The sequence below is a fragment of the Chrysemys picta genome, chromosome 1 (genome assembly GCF_011386835.1).
Source record: "Chrysemys picta bellii isolate R12L10 chromosome 1, ASM1138683v2, whole genome shotgun sequence".
Lineage (NCBI taxonomy): Eukaryota > Metazoa > Chordata > Testudines > Emydidae > Chrysemys > Chrysemys picta.
In genome coordinates, this window is record NC_088791.1 from 193957052 (window position 1) to 193976370 (window position 19319).

At 41.4% G+C, this 19319-nt stretch overlaps 1 protein-coding gene across 3 annotated transcripts; it reads left to right on the top strand.

Moving 5' to 3' along the window:
• Positions 1-1844: 1844 nt before the first annotated feature.
• VPS26C (VPS26 endosomal protein sorting factor C) lies at positions 1845-19209 on the top strand. Of its 3 annotated transcripts, none has more exons than XR_010594695.1 (9): positions 1901-2124; positions 5069-5212; positions 6635-6784; positions 10045-10125; positions 13464-13538; positions 14339-14489; positions 14810-14962; positions 16662-17077; positions 18738-19209. XR_010594695.1 is itself a non-coding variant. In XM_065577313.1 (8 exons), the coding sequence occupies exons 1-8, from the start codon at positions 2068-2070 to the stop codon at positions 16742-16744; spliced, it is 894 nt and encodes a 297-aa protein (XP_065433385.1). In that variant the 5' UTR covers positions 1845-2067; the 3' UTR covers positions 16745-19209. The 3 variants fall into 3 exon arrangements, 1 of the variants encoding a protein (XP_065433385.1); XR_010594696.1 differs by having other exon boundaries at positions 1930-2124; positions 16662-17357; XM_065577313.1 differs by having other exon boundaries at positions 1845-2124; positions 16662-19209.
• The last annotated feature ends 110 nt before the right edge of the window (positions 19210-19319 follow it).

Here is a 19319-nt window from a genome sequence, read left to right on the forward strand (position 1 = left end):
AAATTACTTTTTCTGAATTAGAAAGAAATGGTTGAGTAATTAGTGTGCACCTTCTCTATATTAAATTAAAAATGTTGATGCAACAGACACACAAGTTGGGAAATGTACAGTTTAATTTCTTCCACACAACTCAAGCACATTACACATATACATTTTAAGGCAGAAAACCTATCACCATTTAAAATGCAATTGGACCAGGTTACAGTTGGTCTGTGAATCATCCTGAGATTTGTGCTTGTAATATTTCAACTAAATGTTGAACTAATGTTTTGCATTTCGCATGGGAGGAAGAATAACAGTTAAGGTTCAGAATTGAAGGAGACCTGTGTTCTACTTCATTACAAGTACAGATTTCCTGTGAGATTTTGGTAAGGCATTTAAGGGCACATCCTGATCACACTGAAATCAAAGGGATTTTACACTTAGCCTTTGTTTACACTAGCAGTTTCATCAGCAAAACTTTTGTTGGTCAGGGTGTGGAGGAAAAAAAACGAACTGACCAACATGCGTTTCACCGACAAATGCGCTGGTGTGGACAGCACTATGTCAGTGGGAGAGCAACTCCCACCGACATAGCTACCGCTGCTCATTGGGGGTGGTTTAATTATGCCGGTGGGAGAGCTCTCTCCCCTAGTCATAGAGCAACTATACAGGAAACCTTACAGAGGCACACCTGCAGCAGTACAGCTGTGCCACTGTAAGGTCTGTAGTGTAGACGTAGCCTCTGGGTTTGATTCTGCAAGATGCTGAGCACCTCCTGAGCTGGTGATTACCTTCTACTCCCAGGGAAGCGATGGAGGTTTCCCAGCACCACACAGATGGCACTCAAAACTTGCAGGATCAGGTATTTAATCTCTTTGCCTCAGTTTATTTGCAAGAAAACAGCGATAACATCATACTGTACTTCACAGAATATTGTGAAGTTAAATTCATTAAAGTTGTAAATAGTTTTGAGATAGCACATTTTGCCTAACTGCAATGTACAGTATATTTTATACTTTTAAACAGAAAGCATTAAACTTTAAAGCTACATAAAAATGCATTTATGTTAAGGATTTGTGTCTCAAATTCCCCCCATCCACCAGACTCAAGAGCCCAGATTTATACTTCTGACACAGCCCTGAAAGGCGAGTTGATGCATGAGACAGTCAAGTGTGAAGGCAAAAGAGAAAATGGTCAAAATATGTGACTAAAATTTAGCAGCCATGGAAGGGGCCTGCTGTCTCCTCTTTCCCAAGATGTCAAATTGAGCTTCTCCTCTACAGCACAGGAAAGCCTAACGTGAGACAAACGCACGCCCTGTAGTTAAGCCGCAGGCAGTGATTGTGCACCAGGCCTTGTAGCCTGAGCACAGGGCACCTGTGAGCCAAACACCCGCCTGCTCGGCCGCGCTCCCAGCGGGTGCCGGTGTAGCGTCAGGGAGGGGCAGCCGGGCCCCGCTTTCAGGGGCCGCCTGAACGAAGCCGCGGCCTCGGGCTGGTTTCCGCAGGGCCGGAATAAGACGCAGCCGCTTCTGCTGCGTCCCCCTGGGTCTCCTGCGGCCCCCACGTCTTCGCAGCCACCAGCGGCTCAGCCGCAGGGCCCTGCCTCCCCCCCCCCCAAACAAGGACAGGCCCCGCCCCGCCGTCCAACTCTGTAGCCGAGCGCCCTGGCCTGGCCCCAGCGCAGCCAGGACAAGCTGACCTCGCCCCGGCATGCAACGCAGCCCCGCGAAGCACTACAGCTCCCGGCATGCAGCGCTTCGGCGTCACTCGCTGGGGTTTCAGTCCCCTCGGGCCGCGCTGCATGCTGGTAACTAGTCCGCCGGCTGCTAGACGCTTGTTCGACTCCGCCCCTGCTGTGACGTAGAAAACAGAGGGCGAGAATCCCGCTGCCGCTAATTTCACTGTTGCTATGACTACCGGGGAACGGGCAGAGCCATGTTGTATAACGATGTGATTATAGAGGTCTACAAATGGCGTCGGGGGAGGGGGTGACCCGGATGTACATGGCGCGCGTCACAGGGCGGGAGGACACAGGACAGGAGTCCCCCGCCCGGGGCACGTGATCGGGCTGGGACGCGGCGCGATGGGGACCGCTCTGGACATCAAGATCAAACGGGCCAACAAGGTCTATCTCTGCGGGGTGAGTGCGGGGCCCGGCGCGCGGCAGCTGCCGTTGCCCGCGGTGGCTCCTGAGGGGGCTGCGGAGGCGGGGCTCGTTGTCAGGCTCGGTAACCGACTCCCGAGGGGGCAGGTGACCTGGACCGAGGGGGTCCCGGGGCCGCGGGGAGGGGCTTGGGGGGGTGTCGCGGCCGCAGCCAGCGCTCCGCGGGTCTCTGGAGCATCCAGCCCCTGCTAGAGCCCCGGGGTGAAGCGCGGGCTGGGGCCGGAATCAAAACTCCTCCCCTGGCCCAGCTGGTTCGGGGCCACCAGGGTCCCGTCCCGTCCCCCCCGGCTGGACCGAAGCCCGCGCTGAGCCCGCCCAGCTCGTCTCCTGACAGCCCGAGGGGCCGGGTTCCCGGCGCTGCCTGGCCGCGGGTCTGGGGCGCCTCGGCTGGCGCCGCCTGCCTGCCCCTCGCCGGTAGAGGGGACCGACTGGTACCTTTCACTGTATCTCCTGTGGCTGTTCCGTGCGTCTTACGAGCTATTGGGCAAGTTAGGGCTGACTGAGCACCTGCCTTCTGAGGGGGTTTTCCCCCAGGCGAAATGGAATGGTTGTGCTCTCAAATTCCATTTCCGAGTGAACTGTTTGTTCAAAGTAGGGAGATTCCCTCTAGCTTATAAAGAACAAATCAAGTATATGTGTGTGTGTGTAAAGCAGCTGAATAAGAATGGACACAAGCATTACAACTTTGAATTAGTGAATAAAACCATTTAATGAGAGAGAAAAAGCATTACTGGAGCAATCAGTGGATGAGAAATAGAAAATAATAATGAATACAGTGGTCTTGTTTGCACCCTATATCTAAAGGCTTATGTACACTTCCATTACACACCACATTGTTCAGGGGATTTATAACTCAGCTTTAAGAGCATTCCCTGGACTGAAATCTGATAAAATCAGCACAAAGGCCAAATATGTTGTAACTTTTTATTCACTATATATATATATATATATATATATATATATATATATATATATATATATATATATATATATATATAGTGGAGTCTGGCTGTGTTTGTATGTTGCCACTTTAAAGAGATTGTTGAATACATTTCCTTTAAAGTTACCTTTAGTACACTGACTAGACAGGAGAGCTGAATGATCTGAGAACACAATGTTGAAAGAACTTTTTAGTTTACTGAGTGCTGTACTAGAAATGCTGTCTGAATCTTTGATCAGGAATCACTAGGAATAGTCAATAAGTTAAAAATAAATCTGTTTTAATTAATCATGGGAGTTACTTGCATGGTGTAAGTTTTCTATTCTATTTTAGAAAGTCATTTGTCACCACACGTTACACTGACATCAGCCAGTGGTAATAATGTCTTTTATGTATAGCACCTTTCATCCCAAAGAATCCCAAAACCTGCTTTCACAAACAGTACTTTTATAGGAATCCCTTCACCTACCAATGCCCATGTTGCACCCAAGTGGTGCTGTCTAGCTATATAACTGCAGGTGGCAATATTACACTATAGTTAAGATGGGGGAAACAAATTACCAAATCCAATTGAAACTGCATTTGGATTTTAGGCAGATATATTAATGCCTTAATTAACCATTACAGCTTGCTGTATATTTTTGTCACTAATATTATAATTGTATATAAAAACTACATTAAAATAACAAGGTTGAAACATCAAGCACTTCAAAGTTAGACAATGACAGTATGAAGGTTCCTTGGATTACCTGAACTGGGTACCCTTATGCATATCTATTATGATAGGCTTGCTCAGTATTGCATAGGAATTCTGTGGCAGAGCCACCAGTAGAACCCCGTTATTTTGCCTTGCATTCCAGTGTTTTAAATGCAAGGGAACATCTTTTCTCTTCTTGGAACCCTCTGCCTCAATCACAGTCCATCCTGTGCACTGAAAGAGGTAACGAGCGAACTTTATATTGGAATAGGGCCATGCTGGAGGTGGAAAGGATTGGTAGAAGAATAGAATGCTTTGACAGTTTTGGGCTCTAGAGAAGCCCATAGGCATCTGGATAAGGATGCCTTAAGTTAGAACAGCTCCACTTTGATTACTGTAACCTACTCTTCATCAGGCTCCCAGGACCCACATCACCACATCCACCCCTGGAGTCCATACAAAATACATCTGCTAAAACTTTGCCCACCATTCTGACCAGATCAACACTCTCCTTTCCTTTCCTCTTTGATCCGTCCACTGACTTCACCATATTAAGTTCAGACTTCTTGTGATCGTCTTCAATATCCTGCCTAGCTTTGTCAGTTTCAATTTATCCATCCTCTTTTTTTTTTTTTTATGTTGCTACTCCCCCCCCCTTCTTCACTTCACCTCCACTCCATTTGAAACACCAGCTCTGAAGGCCTGTTTGTCCACTTCTTTTGCAACAATACTTTCCCCCTGCTACTGTGTATTATTACATTCCTTGAACAGGTCTGCAGAGGAATCCCCTGTCCTCATTTAAATCCCTTCTGAAGGACCACTTCTTCAACACCCACAAGAAGCTAGCTGACCAAGCCATCTGTTTACATGTCATTTATTTATAAGTAAATTGCTCATTTATGTGGCGGAAAGATATTGAAGACTAGGAGGGAGGGGCATATGGATACTGGAACACAATTTGTGAGTTAGGGTAAGGGGAAGAAGAGAGGTTTGAATTCTGGCAGCAGATTGGGTGGGAGTGGAGTTGAAAAGCAAACATGTAAGTAAAGAGACTTCTGCCTGCCATCACCTTGATCACTTAACTTGTATTTTGTATTCCTTTCCCCTGCCTCCTCTCTTCATCAATATGTCTTTTCAGATTGTATGTTTTGTGAGGCAGGGACTGTCTTCCTTTGCATTTGGAAATCACCTAACATACTTTGGGTGTCACTGCAGTCTGAATTCTAGCAAGAGAAGAAACTGATAAAATCAATATGTTTTGGTTATCACTTTTTCCTTGTTAGGAAGTTCTTTCTGGAGTGGTGGTCATAACAAGTAAGGATGCAGTCCAACACCAGGGTGTCTCCTTAACGATGGAAGGATCAGTAAATCTGCAGCTCAGTGCCAAAAGCGTTGGTGTGTTTGAAGCTTTCTATAACTCTGTTAAGGTAAGAAATATGTAGATTGGTTTCTTGGGTACAAAAAGTTATGTCTGGTGTCTAAATCAAATCTCTCCTTAGTAATTCTACTTCTTTATGATTGTGTATTATTTCAGTGTATGCAGGTGGTTTAATATTTTCCCAATCACTGCCATTATCTGGCATAACACTGTGAGCTTCATATGCAGAAAAATGTGTTAAGACGTACCCAGCCTAAGTAACCACAGAGTTAAAGAAACCTTGTCAAGATATTTACTGCTGTAATGTGCCGTGCTATTTGCATGTAGCTGTAACTGGTGTAAGAAGCACAGTCCTGCAAGGGGAAGAGGAGTAAAACTGTTCTAGAATTGAATTCTTATAAATAAAGTGAATGTGAAGGCTCCAAGCAAAGCTGCAACGAGAAGCCTGTTTTTAGTTATATATAAAATATCTCTTCCATATGTGAGCCCTAAGCAGCTGGATAGTTTACTTTTGAGAGGAGAGAAGAAATACTTACTCTGAGGAGAAAGAAAGCTTCCGTCAGTCTGTGCTGCTTCATGTGTCAGCAGAGATGAGCCAAAACCCCAGGTTTGAATAGTCCTAAACTTAGGGGATATCCATATTTTTCCCCAACAAAGCATTTTCAAACAACCAGAACAAGAATTTTAATTCCATTTCAGCTTTAGAAGCTTAACTTCAAATGTAAGTTCCTTGATTTAGACAAATGACCTTTGAACAGTAATTTGGGGCCCATCATCTTATCATTGGCATTGGGTATTGTAGCAATTTAAAACAAAAATAGTTTGAAAAGAAAAATGAAAAATCACATAGGGGAAAATAAGATATTTATTTCAATGCTCTATTTGATATTAAATTAATTTCTGTGCTCAGGGAGTGCATGTATTTATTTATTTTATTTTGCTGTTCCTACTCTGTTGTCTTTTAATTGATGGAGGCATATTTCATGAGAATTTGCATGCTTCCCCAGTCAAGTGCCAAACCATAGTTTGCCATTGTTCCAGCAACATTCTGATGCTAAATATATAGCTTGCCTTTGGGAGCCTTTCTTCCCTCCAAGAGCTAACTGCTCAACTGGCATATACACATACAGACTCCTGCTGCTGCTGTTAAGGTTTGTGATTTCGATAATGGAACAAGAAATGTGCTGCTTTCAAAAGTGTACTAGGTTCTACTTGTTAGCTTCTTAAATGTGCTTAGCCACCAGTCTGACACACGTGCAAAAAAACTGTACAGACTGTCTTGGTAAGAAACATTAAGTAAGACCACTTTTTGCCACAGCGTGAGTTTGTAGAGAATTGTTTGTATGGGACACAGACATGTGAATTTGGAGATATTTGGAAAGGCTGATAGGGTTTCATGTGGCTCTGTTATTGGGCCGTTATTATGAAGCAGACTGCTTTATTATAAATTTCTCAACGTTTCTCTTTACAGCCTATTCAAGTTATCAACAGTACCATAGAAATGGTAAAACCAGGAAAACTTCCCAGTGGCAAAACAGAAATTCCTTTTGAGTTTCCATTGCATATGAAGGGCAACAAAGTTCTATATGAGACATATCATGGTGTGTTTGTCAATATTCAGGTGAGATGGTTTTCTGCGTAGGGGAAAATGTGATGAACTTGCACTGTCTGCAGGAACTACACTCTGAGAAACTTCTCTAATTGCACTATGGGAGGAAACTATCTGGTGGCAGCATAACTGTATGTTGTCAATATTTTTGGTTTTGTCAATTTTGTACAATTATTGCAATGCTCATGTACAGGTCCCTTAAATTAAAATTCGTGTTCCAGCTGTGGGGGATTTTTTTAAATTTACCGAAATGCTAGTAGGAAGATTATATATTGGTTCAAACATTTCCCAAACATCTGTCATTGTGGTATTTGGGTGCACTTTACATGGCTTAAATTGAGTCAAAAGTTTCACGATTCCGTTCAGCTCACAGCTGTTGAGACAGAACAAAAATTGTCCCATTAGCTATTTCTCCAGGATTTAGTACCTCAGAGACAGTGGAAGACCTGTGTGAAGAGAAACACTTTTTGGATTTCTTTCCAAACATGGCATAACAGCCATTTTAAGATCTCAAAACTTTATCAGGATATATAGGCTTAAAAATTATACTTGCACTTTAAAAACAAAATATTTGGGATTGTTTTTTCCCTAACTAGTAGTTTTGGCTTGTGTTACTTATATCCCCTGTTGCAAGGATCATCAGATACAGCCTTGGAAATGTAAGAAAGAAGAACGAAGTTTTGGAGGGTTTTTTGTTGTTGTTGCTGTTTGTTTTTTGCTTGAAATAAGTGTGTCTTAAAAACAAAGAAGGAATCTATACTGAGTTTCACCCTTTCACGTCTATATTTAGTGGTGGGTTTTTTTTTTAATGTAGGGCCATTTTATAAACTTAGAATCAAGAGAGATTGATTCATTGGAATTTCACCACTCTTCAGTAGGTTCAAATATGAAGTTACGTATAATGGGACAGTGATATCCTAGCACAGGATATTGTATTGTACCTATTGTGTCTTATTAACCATAAAATGTGTACATCGCCTGAGTTAAAACTTTCTTTTAGTCTCTTCATTTCATGTAGGAGCTGTTATTAGTTTGTAGGATGGGGTCTATGAGGCCTTCTCTACTCCCTGCTGGAGGCGTCAGCAATCTGATACTACCTCCATCACTCCCCAGCTCAAGGAAAACCCACTCAAGTCAGGCTACCAACAAGACTTAGTTGCCCAGAAGCCTAGAAGGGCCAGGAGGAGACACTGGCCAATCAGGAGCCAGCAGATCAGTTAAGAAAGCTTTCCTATTCCCTCACAAGGGATAACAAGGTGATCTCTAGTGCAAAGCTGCTTCACTAGTATACTAGTGAAGAATCACCAAAATCTTCACACCTTCTCTCCCCCCACCCCATCATTGCTGAGAGTATATAGTACAAAATAAACTAATAAAAACTATTCCTTTTTATAACTGAACCAAGAGACTTGCACAGAACACTCTTGATGAAAGTATTTTATGAACCTCTTAAGCTGTCAAAAGTAACTTCAAAAATATTCAGAGTATAATTATAAAATGCTGCATACACAGAGGGGCTGCATACACAGATAGCATGTCCCAGATAAGACAGGTTTAATTCCAACCTATCAAGTACTGATGAGATGACAGCTAGAATACGGCATTCCATAATGGACACCGTGGTCCATTAAAAGATGGTTATGATTGTAACAAAAACTAGAGACAAAGGGACTGGCTTTGAGGTCCATTTTTAGGTGGGGGGAGATACCTTAGGCTCTCAATCCTGCAGCTGGATCCATGTGGGCAGAGTTCCATTGACTCCAAGGAACATCCATACAGGCATAAGTATCCACCCACATGGACTCACCTGCAGCTTCTGGGGTGTAAGTATCAAGGAAGGGGAGGCACTTCCCTTTAGAGTTATCAAGGAATACAATTTAAGAGTAAAGAGATTTTTAATATCAAGGAATAACTTCCTAACAGTGATGTCTGCTAAAGTGTGAAGTAATCTCCTAAAGGAAGGAAGCACAATTGCTTGAATTATTGAATCACTTAAAACTAGACTGGGAAAAACACTAAAAAATATAGAAAGGGAACAATTCTGCTTTGGCAAGGGAATATGCTAGGAGTGACCAAGTCAAAATTTCATACAACTCCAACAGATGACCTGAGTTGTTGTTCCAGTGGTTAGGGATTTGAGAGATGAGGGTTCAATTCTCTGCTCTGCTACAGACTTCTTATGTGACTTGGCACTTAGAATCTCTGTGCCTTAATTCTCCACCTGGAAAATGTTACTTTCCAACCTCACAGGAGTGTTGTGAGGATAAAAAAAAAACCCACTAAAGATGATGAGGTGCTTGGAATATACTGGGCTTATACAGGTACCTTAGATCAGTGATCCTCAATTGGTGGATTTCATCCCCCAAGTAGGTCAGGAAAGGGAATTGGGGGGTGGGCACTTTAACAAAAAGTGTTAAATTTTTATTATAATCCAAAGAAAATGTATTATGTCAGCCTCTCAAAATGCACACAGATTATATAGACTTTGTATTGTTACCAGTGGTACTTTTCTTACATTTAAAGTACATATAAGAGTTATGAAAATTTTTGGTTTTGAATGAGTTGCTAACTTGCAAAGGGTGAGAAACAATGCTTTAAGTAGATATGTGCTAACTGGAACTTGTAATGTTCCTATAGAACCCTGGACATAACATCTGTTGATTAGTATTAGTACTACAGTCTTTTAGGCAGTTTCCTCATTAATATAGCAGACAGGTTTTGGTGCGTATTCTGCTAATAACGATTGGACTAAACAAATACGTAAAGACTATTCTTCGGCTGGGAGTAGCTACCATTACGCTGTATTCATTTTTCTTTTACTAGTAGAGTAAACAAAATCGATTGTAAATTGTGCTGGGTAGGGAACATATCTTTCTATTATGTGATTAGCATTGAGAGCAGTCAGGCCTGATCCTGAGTGAGGTCTCTGAGCATTATTGCTGTACAGATATTCAATTATTACACTTTAAGTTTCAGTTTATAAAGAGCTGATAAATGATTAATAGATGTTATAGGGTTGTTAGATATGAGTACTACATGATATAGATGGTAATAAGCAACCTGTTGGACTCTACAGCATCTATAACCATTGATTAACAATTTATTAAAGAATATATAAGTTGCCTACTGACTCTTAATAAATGACTTATAAATGGAATGTTAATATAAATAGACAGTGACACTTTGTGTTTCTAGAATGATTTCTCTCTAAGTCCATGCTGGAGATGGAAGAAAGCTTTGATAAGACTCTTATCCCCCAATCTTTCTCACAGTATACCCTTCGGTGTGATATGCGACGTTCTCTACTGGCCAAGGACCTGACTAAGACTTGTGAATTCATTGTCCACTCACCAGTAAGTTGGAACATAGAGATTTTCATCTCTGCAGTTTTGTTCTGTTTAGCAACGTTTGGTGCCCAGTCTTGTATGGTGATGTTCACAAGATGTAATGCTGTAACTTGTATGTAATGTTGTAACTCCTATATTAGCAAGCCATAAGACCTAAGGTGGCGGTGTGGGGGAGAGGGAAGGTTGGTGTCATGCTTTCTTTTATGTTTTGAAGTTAGCAGTATTCAGGCTTCAAGCATTTCTGTTACTACTCCTCTACCTCAATATAACGCTGTCCTCGGGAGCCAAAAAATTCTTACCGCGTTATAGGTGAAACCGCGTTATATCAAACTTGCTTTGATCCACCGGAGTGCACAGCGCGCTCCCCCTCCCCCCCTTCCCCTCCCCCCACCAGAGCACTGCTTTACTGTGTTATATCCGAATTCATGTTATATCGGGTCGCGTTATATAGGAGTAGAGGTGTATTTGTATTACTGTGGTACCTAGCAGCTGAGACATGAACTAGGACCTCATTGTGCTATAATTTACATAACCTTTCCACCTTAACTTATTTTAAACGTGCTCTTTTAACTGACACAAATATGTTTGAGAGATGATGAGCTTGCTATGTTGTGAAAACCTCCTGTTTTCCCCCTGAGTCTTCCCCTTCTCGCTCCCTGCTTGTTCCCTTCATGTCCTAGATACATACTGGTCTACTCAGTATCTAGATACTATGGTTATGTGTGCTCCCATAAGTATCTTTTGGATGACCTGATCTCTCTCTCTCTCTCTGTCTCTCTCCCCCAGGTGCTAAGCTTCCAGAGCTCCCATTGGAAATTGAGAGCTTTGGGTGCTCAGCGTCTATGGAGGGAAGATATCAAGCCTCTTGTATTCAAATGCGTAAATTATTGATTTAGGTCCCTTACTCTAGGTGTGGAAATAGGACTGCATCTAGTTGGAGACAAGTTTACAGCCTCTTAGAGTATGTCTACACTGCAATTAGACACCTGTGGCTGGTTTGTGTCAGCTGACTTGGGCTTGGGTTAAGGTGCTGTTTAATTGCAGTGTAGACACTTGGGCTGGAGCCCAAACTCTGGGTGCGTCTCAGAGCCGAATGTCTACACCTCAATTAAACAGCCTCTTAGCCCACATTCCGCAAGCTCGAGTCAGCTGACTCCGGCCAGCTGTGGATTTTTAATTGCAATGTAGACATACCTATAGGGACTACATAAGGTTAGTGTCCTAAACAAGTTGTTCTCATCAAGTTGTTCATGGATAGTGGTGGGCTCAGAAATGACTATTGTAACTAATGCCTTGATTCTGCAATTAGTTCTATGCAAGTGGATCCTTGCACCTGTGTGGAATTTATTGCAGAATCAAGGCCCACATTTTTAGCTGTATTGCATGAACTGCTTTTGCCTTTCATCATGAACATGTTCAGTAAAATGGGTGCAACTGTGATTTGTATTGATTATAGATGTGTGCAGAGCACATGTATAAGCAATATAATCTGCGCAAACTTAACAAGCAAAATATATTTGCTTCCACCCGAAACTTGCTAGAACACACATGATGCTTAGCTCCTGTAAGGAGCTCTTCAAGAAGAGTGCTAATATACTTAACAATGTTTTGCTCTCCTCATCATCAGTGATGAAAATTAATACAGTAGAACTTCAATAACATGCACAGAAATTGCTCATGTCAGCAAAGATTTAATAGCAAGACACTGCAGAGATCTTGTTCCTACATTTTGTAAAATGAAAAATCGTACTATGCTACATTAACTAGTACATTATGAAGTATTATAAATAAGCCACAGTTGTAAGCTGCTCATTATTTTGACCTATTACGCAGTATTCTTGCTTTATTTCTTTTTCAGAAATAGCACTCACTAGTTCACAAAATTCAGTAATTCACCATGAGTCTCCCAGTCAGTGTGAATTAATGAGGTTCTACTGTACATATAATTCTCACTGTCAGTACACAATATTATTTCCCTTAACCTTCTTTCCTTTGCCAGAATTTGTCAACTGTATTTTCCCATAACTGAGAATGTGTGTTTGTTTATGGCTGGCAGTTTCCCAGTTTTGCAGTTGTACACAAGAAACTACTATGGACACAAAGTAATGGAGAGTAAAACAACTGCAAAGTTCAAGTTGGGTCTTCTGATGATGATAAAGCACTGCACCAACTTTCAACAGTGCACAGCTGGGACCCTCATCACTGATTGGCACACAAAAAATCCTTACACGTATTTTAAGTGGAAGCTTTGCTGCAATGTGAATGGAGCTGAACAAAGATAAGGCACCTCGTTGGGAGGAGGGTGAAGAGAGGCAGTTAACTGAAGATGAAAATGACAATTCTCTTGTCCTTTCTGTGCGAAGTGCCAGACTGCCATTTCAGCAGCAGTTCAGGGCCTTTTAAGTCGCTTTAAACTTAGTTTAGCTTTTATGGTAGAAAGTAAGAGGTTTTAAAATATTCAAAATATAGATTTAAAAAAAAAATAACATAGGTCCTCAGCTGGCAAAATCAGTGGAACAACACTGAATTACACCAGCTGAGTATCTGACCCAGTAAGTTGAAAACAGGTACTGGGCCATAACCTGCGTCTGAAAGCGCTCTCGCTGGGGGAGGGGTGGTGGTAGGAGTTCAAATAGTGCAGGGAGGGCACTTCAGATAGAGAGGGTTAGAAAAACAATCAGTATGCTCAGGATAATAGAGAAAGTGCATAGATAACTTTCCCCACTATTTTCTCAAATCTGCTTACTAGGAGGGCTGAGTGCTACTGGAAGGACACATTGCGTCAGACTTCACAAAACTTTTTTTTTTTTAATTAAATAAATAAAAGCCAACACTGATATGTAAAATCAAGAGCCCTACTTTAACAGCATGGCAAGGTGTGCATTAGTAGGCTATTGGTTTAGAGCACTTAACCTTGTGACTCGCAACACAACATGCCCAGGGCAGGCACCAGTAACCTAGTAATGCACATCCTGTCATGGTTTATTGCAGTAATGGTAAGGATAGTTCTGGATATCCAGGAATTAGAATGTCAAAATGTGGTTATTTTGTAACACCTGGTGACTTGTATTTGGTCCATGTCATAATCATGTCCTGTTTTCTTGCAACATCTAATAGACTTTACATGAAATGGGTCAATTTCTTATTAAAAGAATTACACCTAGTTCGCTAAAGACTAGTTCAAAGTTAGACACTGTAAAGTGATTAGGTCAGCTTCTAAACCGGTCTTGCAAGTAATGGCATATGAAAAGGGATTCTTTTCATGATTTGATGTGTGTACATTATCATGTAAACTCTATATACTGAGTATCCAGTATCAATACTACCTTTTCATTACATTACAGCCTCAGAAAGGGAAGTTGATGCCAAGCCCAGTGGACTTCACAATTACACCTGAAACCTTACAGAATGTTAAAGAGGTAAACATTTTGTTTTTAAAAAATGCCTTAAGTGGTGTTGAGTGACTCTCTTGTCTCTAGTGTGAACTGGTGTGAGGAGTGAGATAAGTGGCTACTATTAGATTCTGCTCCACAACTAGTCATAGTTCTTCCTCTCCTCTTTTGCCAGTTTTGATTCCTGAAATGCTAAGCAACCGTTTAATGGATAGCAGTGCTACTTGTTCTTTTGTGTTGATGCTGTGTTGTTAAGAGTTTTCCTCAGTAATGGCTACACGTTATTTTGTTTATATTTCCCTTACTGGGAACCAACCAAGTCAGTGGAATATGGCAGCCAAGAGCTCCCATTGACTTCAGATGAGGCTGTGAGTACTCAGCACTTCTGTAAATCAGACCTTTCTCTCCCCGCAATCCCCTGCCTCATTCACTAAACACCTTCCAACTGCCACAAAAAATAAAAGCAGGGGTCCTACAGGCAACACCTCCTTCACTCAAAATCCTGATTCATCCCCAATCCACAGTCCATCCTGTGCAGGGACCTAGTGGGGGGGAAACAGGTTACCATGTAAGTAGAGACTGTATCACAATGCATGCGCTCAAGGGTGCTCCATTAACATTGCACAGGCAAGCTTGATCCTGGCATTTTCTAACTTTTGAAGGGCCTGACTTTGCAACCTTAATAATGTTCTTTTAATGTAGGGTTTTTATGTACTTCAGTAATTCTTATGCTGCTTCTTTCCACAAAGGGTGGTTTTGCCTACTTAGCATTCTCTGTGCTCTTTATGATTAGTCATGTGACTTTTTTTTTCCCACCCTACATTTAGAGAGCCTCGCTCCCAAAATTTTTCATCAAAGGTCATCTCAACTCGACTAACTGCATCATTACACAACCACTAACTGGGGAGTTGGTGGTGGAGAATGCAGAAGCTGCAGTCAAAAGTATTGAGCTACAGTTAGTACGTGTGGAAACTTGTGGTAGGTTGTTTCATGTACATTAAAATCTGAATATACCACATGGGTTATCTGAATATTTATATTCTAAATGGACATAGCATACTTGTCTAAAGCAGTAGTAGAAATCATTTGCAAAAGTTACTTTTTGTATATCAAAAGTATCAATTTATAGGGTGTTCAGATGTAATTTTTAAACAGTCATAAAGTCAAAGCTCTAATGGGTAAAAGGGAGGGTGTTTGTTTTTCGGCTAATGCCTCCAGCCTTTGAATTATGTTCAGTAACTTTCTAATAGACTTAGTGCTACTTTTTTTTCCTTCACCCTTATACTTGTTTTCTCCAGGTTGTGCTGAAGGTTATGCTAGAGATGCTACAGAGATTCAAAATATTCAGATTGCTGATGGGGATGTCTGCAGAAGCTTGTCTATTCCAATATACATGATATTCCCCAGGCTGTTCACCTGCCCTACACTGGAAACGACAAATTTCAAAGTTGGTACGGACCCAGATATTTTTGAAATATTGGTACCTTCAGAATCCATGTGAAACAAGCTGCTAGTTTCAGTTCGGTTTCTAGTGGGCAAGGGGCCACAATACAAACTACCACCACTGGCACTAATGAGCAGCTTTGCAAGGGAGGCCAAGGAGACCACCTTACCAGCAGAGGTGGTTCCATACCAGGGTTGAAGTATATTAACAAGGGTAACGTGGGGAAATCAGCAATACCATTCTTTGAACAGTACCTGTTGTGGATAAAGAGGACTCAGGCTCCAGGTCTGTTAGTCCACTAGCTTTAGGGAATACTAAATATACCAAGTATCAGAGGGGTAGCCGTGTTAGTCTGGATCTGTAAAAAGCAACAGAGTCCTGTGGCACCTTTAAGACTAACAGATGTATTGGAGCATAAGCTTTCGTGGGTGAATGCCCACTTCGTCGGCTGCATTCACCCACGAAAGCTTATGCTCCAATACATCTGTTAGTCTTAAAGGTGCCACAGGACTCTGTTGCTTTTTAAATATACCAAGCAATTTGTCTCATTAAAAACCTCTATACCATTCCTTTAGCTATAACCTTCTCCATTCAAACTAAGTTCTCTGTCTAGTATATTCTGTCTTCTTACTCTTAGTGGTTTCGTAAGTGGTCTAAACTAGAACTAAACTAGTTCTGACCAGGAAAATTATCTGGGAGAAGCAGTTTTAATGGCAAAGACCTGTTTCCGGTAGGGATTAAATATGCTGAATACCTACAGCTCTCAAGAGCAGCAGGAAATTCGGAGGGTAAAATGCTGAAAAGTGATGCTTTCCTTCCATTATCCCTTTCTGTCATCACTGACACACCCGCCATTCTCCCGGTCACTCAGGCCTGGAAGTTGGGGGTTGTCTGTGACTCCATCTATTGATTCCCAGCCAGGCCATATCCAAATCTGTCGACGACTTCTTCCATAGTGTTGCCAAGATTGTTTCTTCATCAATGCACACCATAAAAACTCTTGTCTAGGCCCTTTTCTCCCCTCCTGAATATTACAATTGCCTCCTTCCTTCCTAACAACCTCATCAAACTTTCCACTTAAGGACATTCAAAATGTTTCTGCTAAAATCATCTTCATAATCCATAGTTCTAACTAAGTTTCCTTCTTCTGAATCTATCCCCTATATCGCTTCTCCATTTCCACTACATAAAGCTTTTTGTGCTTGCGTTTAGGACCCTCCACAACTTAGCGCCTTCCTACTTTTGTATCTTCGTATCATCCCCAATTACATCTCCTCTGCTTCACCAACTTTGATCATCCATTTTTGTGCTTCTTTTATATGTGCAATGCCCTCCAATGGATTTGTTTGGAGAACCACTACCCTAAACTCCTTCAAATTACTCCTCAAGATCTACTTCTTACTATGATGCCAACAGTAAATTACTAGCTAATAATGGCTAGACAGGTGGCTACCACTAATGCAGTTAGTCAAATCTTTTATGGAGCTATGTATATGTTGACACATAGGCTGGAGAAATTGGTCATTTTTTTTAGTGCCCTGTTGTTTTCTACAGTGTTGAATCATCTAGCACAGATAATCCTAGAACACTAAAAACAGCTTGAAAGATTTATCTAAGGTGAAGGAAGCTGAGAGCAGGAGCCACAGAACTATCATGGTTTCTACTGTACAATTTGAGTTAATACCAGAGCTCTCTTTTTCCCCTAGAGTTTGAAGTTAACATTGTTGTCCTCCTGCATGATGATCACCTCATCACAGAAAATTTCCCACTGAAGCTCTGCAGGGTGTGAATATCCACAGGAGAATTGCTAATGGAGGAACAAAGAAATTCTTCAGCTACCAAATGGAAATTCAGTTCATATCTTCAAACTTATTTTAATTGAAGGACTAAAACTTTTGCTCATCCCACTATTGATTTCTGTGTTGGAAGGGAGTGCAGTTCTCTGTAACTCTTACCAAACACGTTGTCTATCTTCTGATATTATTAGTGAATGTGCTTTTCTGCTGAGATTCCTGCCAGGTATCTCTTTGAATTCAACAGCCATGCCTCCCTTTCTGTATTTTTTTTTCTTAAGAACCCTTAAGGGATGTTTTTTGCACATTCCTACCGTGCACAACACACAGTAAGTTTCTATGATTAATTGATAATTTAACACTTGTGCTAACTCTTTAAATGTTTCCTTTATAAGGATCCTTGTATCTAAACAGCTAACAGGCCCTGCTATGTATTGGTCCTTGAAGGAGAGACTGAGAGATTAGATGTTTTCTAAGCCACCTCACCATATGGATGCTGGGAGACCTAATGTTCAGGAAATGTTTTGAGACCTTTGAATGGTGCTACGGAATTGCACCACAGTTATTGGAGCAGCATCACACAAAGAATATGAAGTGAAAGGAAACTAAGTATGTTTCAGTTAGATTGGGAAACGAATCCATTAATCAGGGGAACAACCTCAGAGTTAAAGCTTTTTATTGTAACAAAGTTGATACAACTATCACACTCTAGTTAGCTTGGTCAGTTACTTGCATAAGTTCTACTGCAGTGAGAGGACCAAACTGTCAAAAGAGGTTCTAGTTTGCAGTTGTGCCAGACCTCTTGATTAGCCAGTCCATGTTAATTTCTTTTTCCCCCTACTACTGAGTTCTTTACCTACAATCTAGTTGTGGTGCAAAAATGTGGGTACTTACTTTGCTCTTGTGGCAACAAAGGCATCAGATGAAAGCGGCTGTCAGTATGCTTGGCTGCTACATTGTAGACTCGCTCTTTCCTGTGCCTGACTTTATTGCAAGGTAGAATACTTTACTAAAGACTGCATAAACATATTTATGTTCTGGCCACCCCAATTAACCTTTTGCCTGCAATATGGTATTATGTGGGTAATTATCTGAGCCGGTTACTAGCTGCTTCCCCTTTCATTGGAAGGTTTAGTTGACATTTGCTGAACATGTCAAGATGTAACTATGGTAGGGGAAATGTGCCAGGCGCAAATGAATTTTTATTTATTTATTTTTTTACTATTTGCTGATTTAAAAAAAAAAAGTGCAATGGAAGGCTTTTAAGTTAGCACCTCTTTATTGGGTAGACCTGCTTAAACTGCCACAGCAGGAACTAAACCAGGAGACTCTTGTTTTGGGGAGGTGGTGTAGGGTGGAAGAATTGTGTTTTTGATAATGAAAGAAAAAGTATGTATAAAGGCAGAGTGTGCTTTTTCTGAATGTACATTTGCAAATGAAACCATCTGGGGAGGGGGAAGGAGGAAGAGGCACGGCAAAACAAAATGAGCAGGTGCCTAAAACGTCAACTCAGTCTTGAAGTAAAGACACTTGACAAAACATCTGATTCTGGCTTTATCCCTCCCTTCATCCAACAGAAAAACACAAAGTTTTCCAGCTGGCTATGCAGGCCTCTGGTGTGGCTAACGGCAAAATCCTTGTTCAGCAACTTTCATATTTTAAGGAATAAAAACCTGAAGTTCTAAAAATCTAGTTTAACAATTTGCAGTATCAGCACAACATGTTGGCATTAAATAATTACAAAATCCTCTCCTCAGCCACTGCAAAAACAATGTTTGCATGTGATCTGGAAATATTATTACAGGATCATTTGGGGGGAAATGAAGTCTATGACTTCCAAACAGGCAGGATGATACTAGACTGCCAGCTCTTGGCCAATACCAAAATGGCTATGTGAATTTACAGCTGTTTAGGGGTCTTTTGTAAGCATGTAATGAACATCTAATGGAAACAATGTATAAATAACACTGCTATGAATCCTGCATTTAGTTTAGGAAGTACTGGCATTGGATCCTTGCATTGTCACAGCAGGAACTGTTGACCTACACCCTCCAACACAGGACTACGCCAACCTAGATCATCCCACTGAAGTTCTTGTTCACATGTGACACCTACTGGAGTGTGAGACAAACTATGAAGATTATTCTGGATCTGCGGGAGAGGAGCGCATGTTAAAGTGCCCTGCTAATCTTGCTACATGGATGATACCCTTTCAGCTAGTAATAGCAATGTAATGGAAGGAACACTATTTATTTTCCTTAGGGAATAGAGAGCACATGAGTCCTCCCCTTCCATTTACTAAGCCATTTGGCTGAAAAGATGCAGGGTGGGGGGAAAAGATTGTCCTCCAAAAACTAAGCTCTGGTTAGCAGGAAGTCATGTATATAACCTTCCTTGTATTTCACTGTACATCTGTTTCTTTATTGTTCAGGTATGAAGGATTCTAGCTTGGTTCTTTGAACACAGTGGTCCAGTTATTTTGTACTGTTTACATCTTGAGAGTGGGGAGATAGTAATTAGTGAGCCCCACAACCTTTAAAAAAAACCTGGTAATTTAAAGCATTGTTTTTC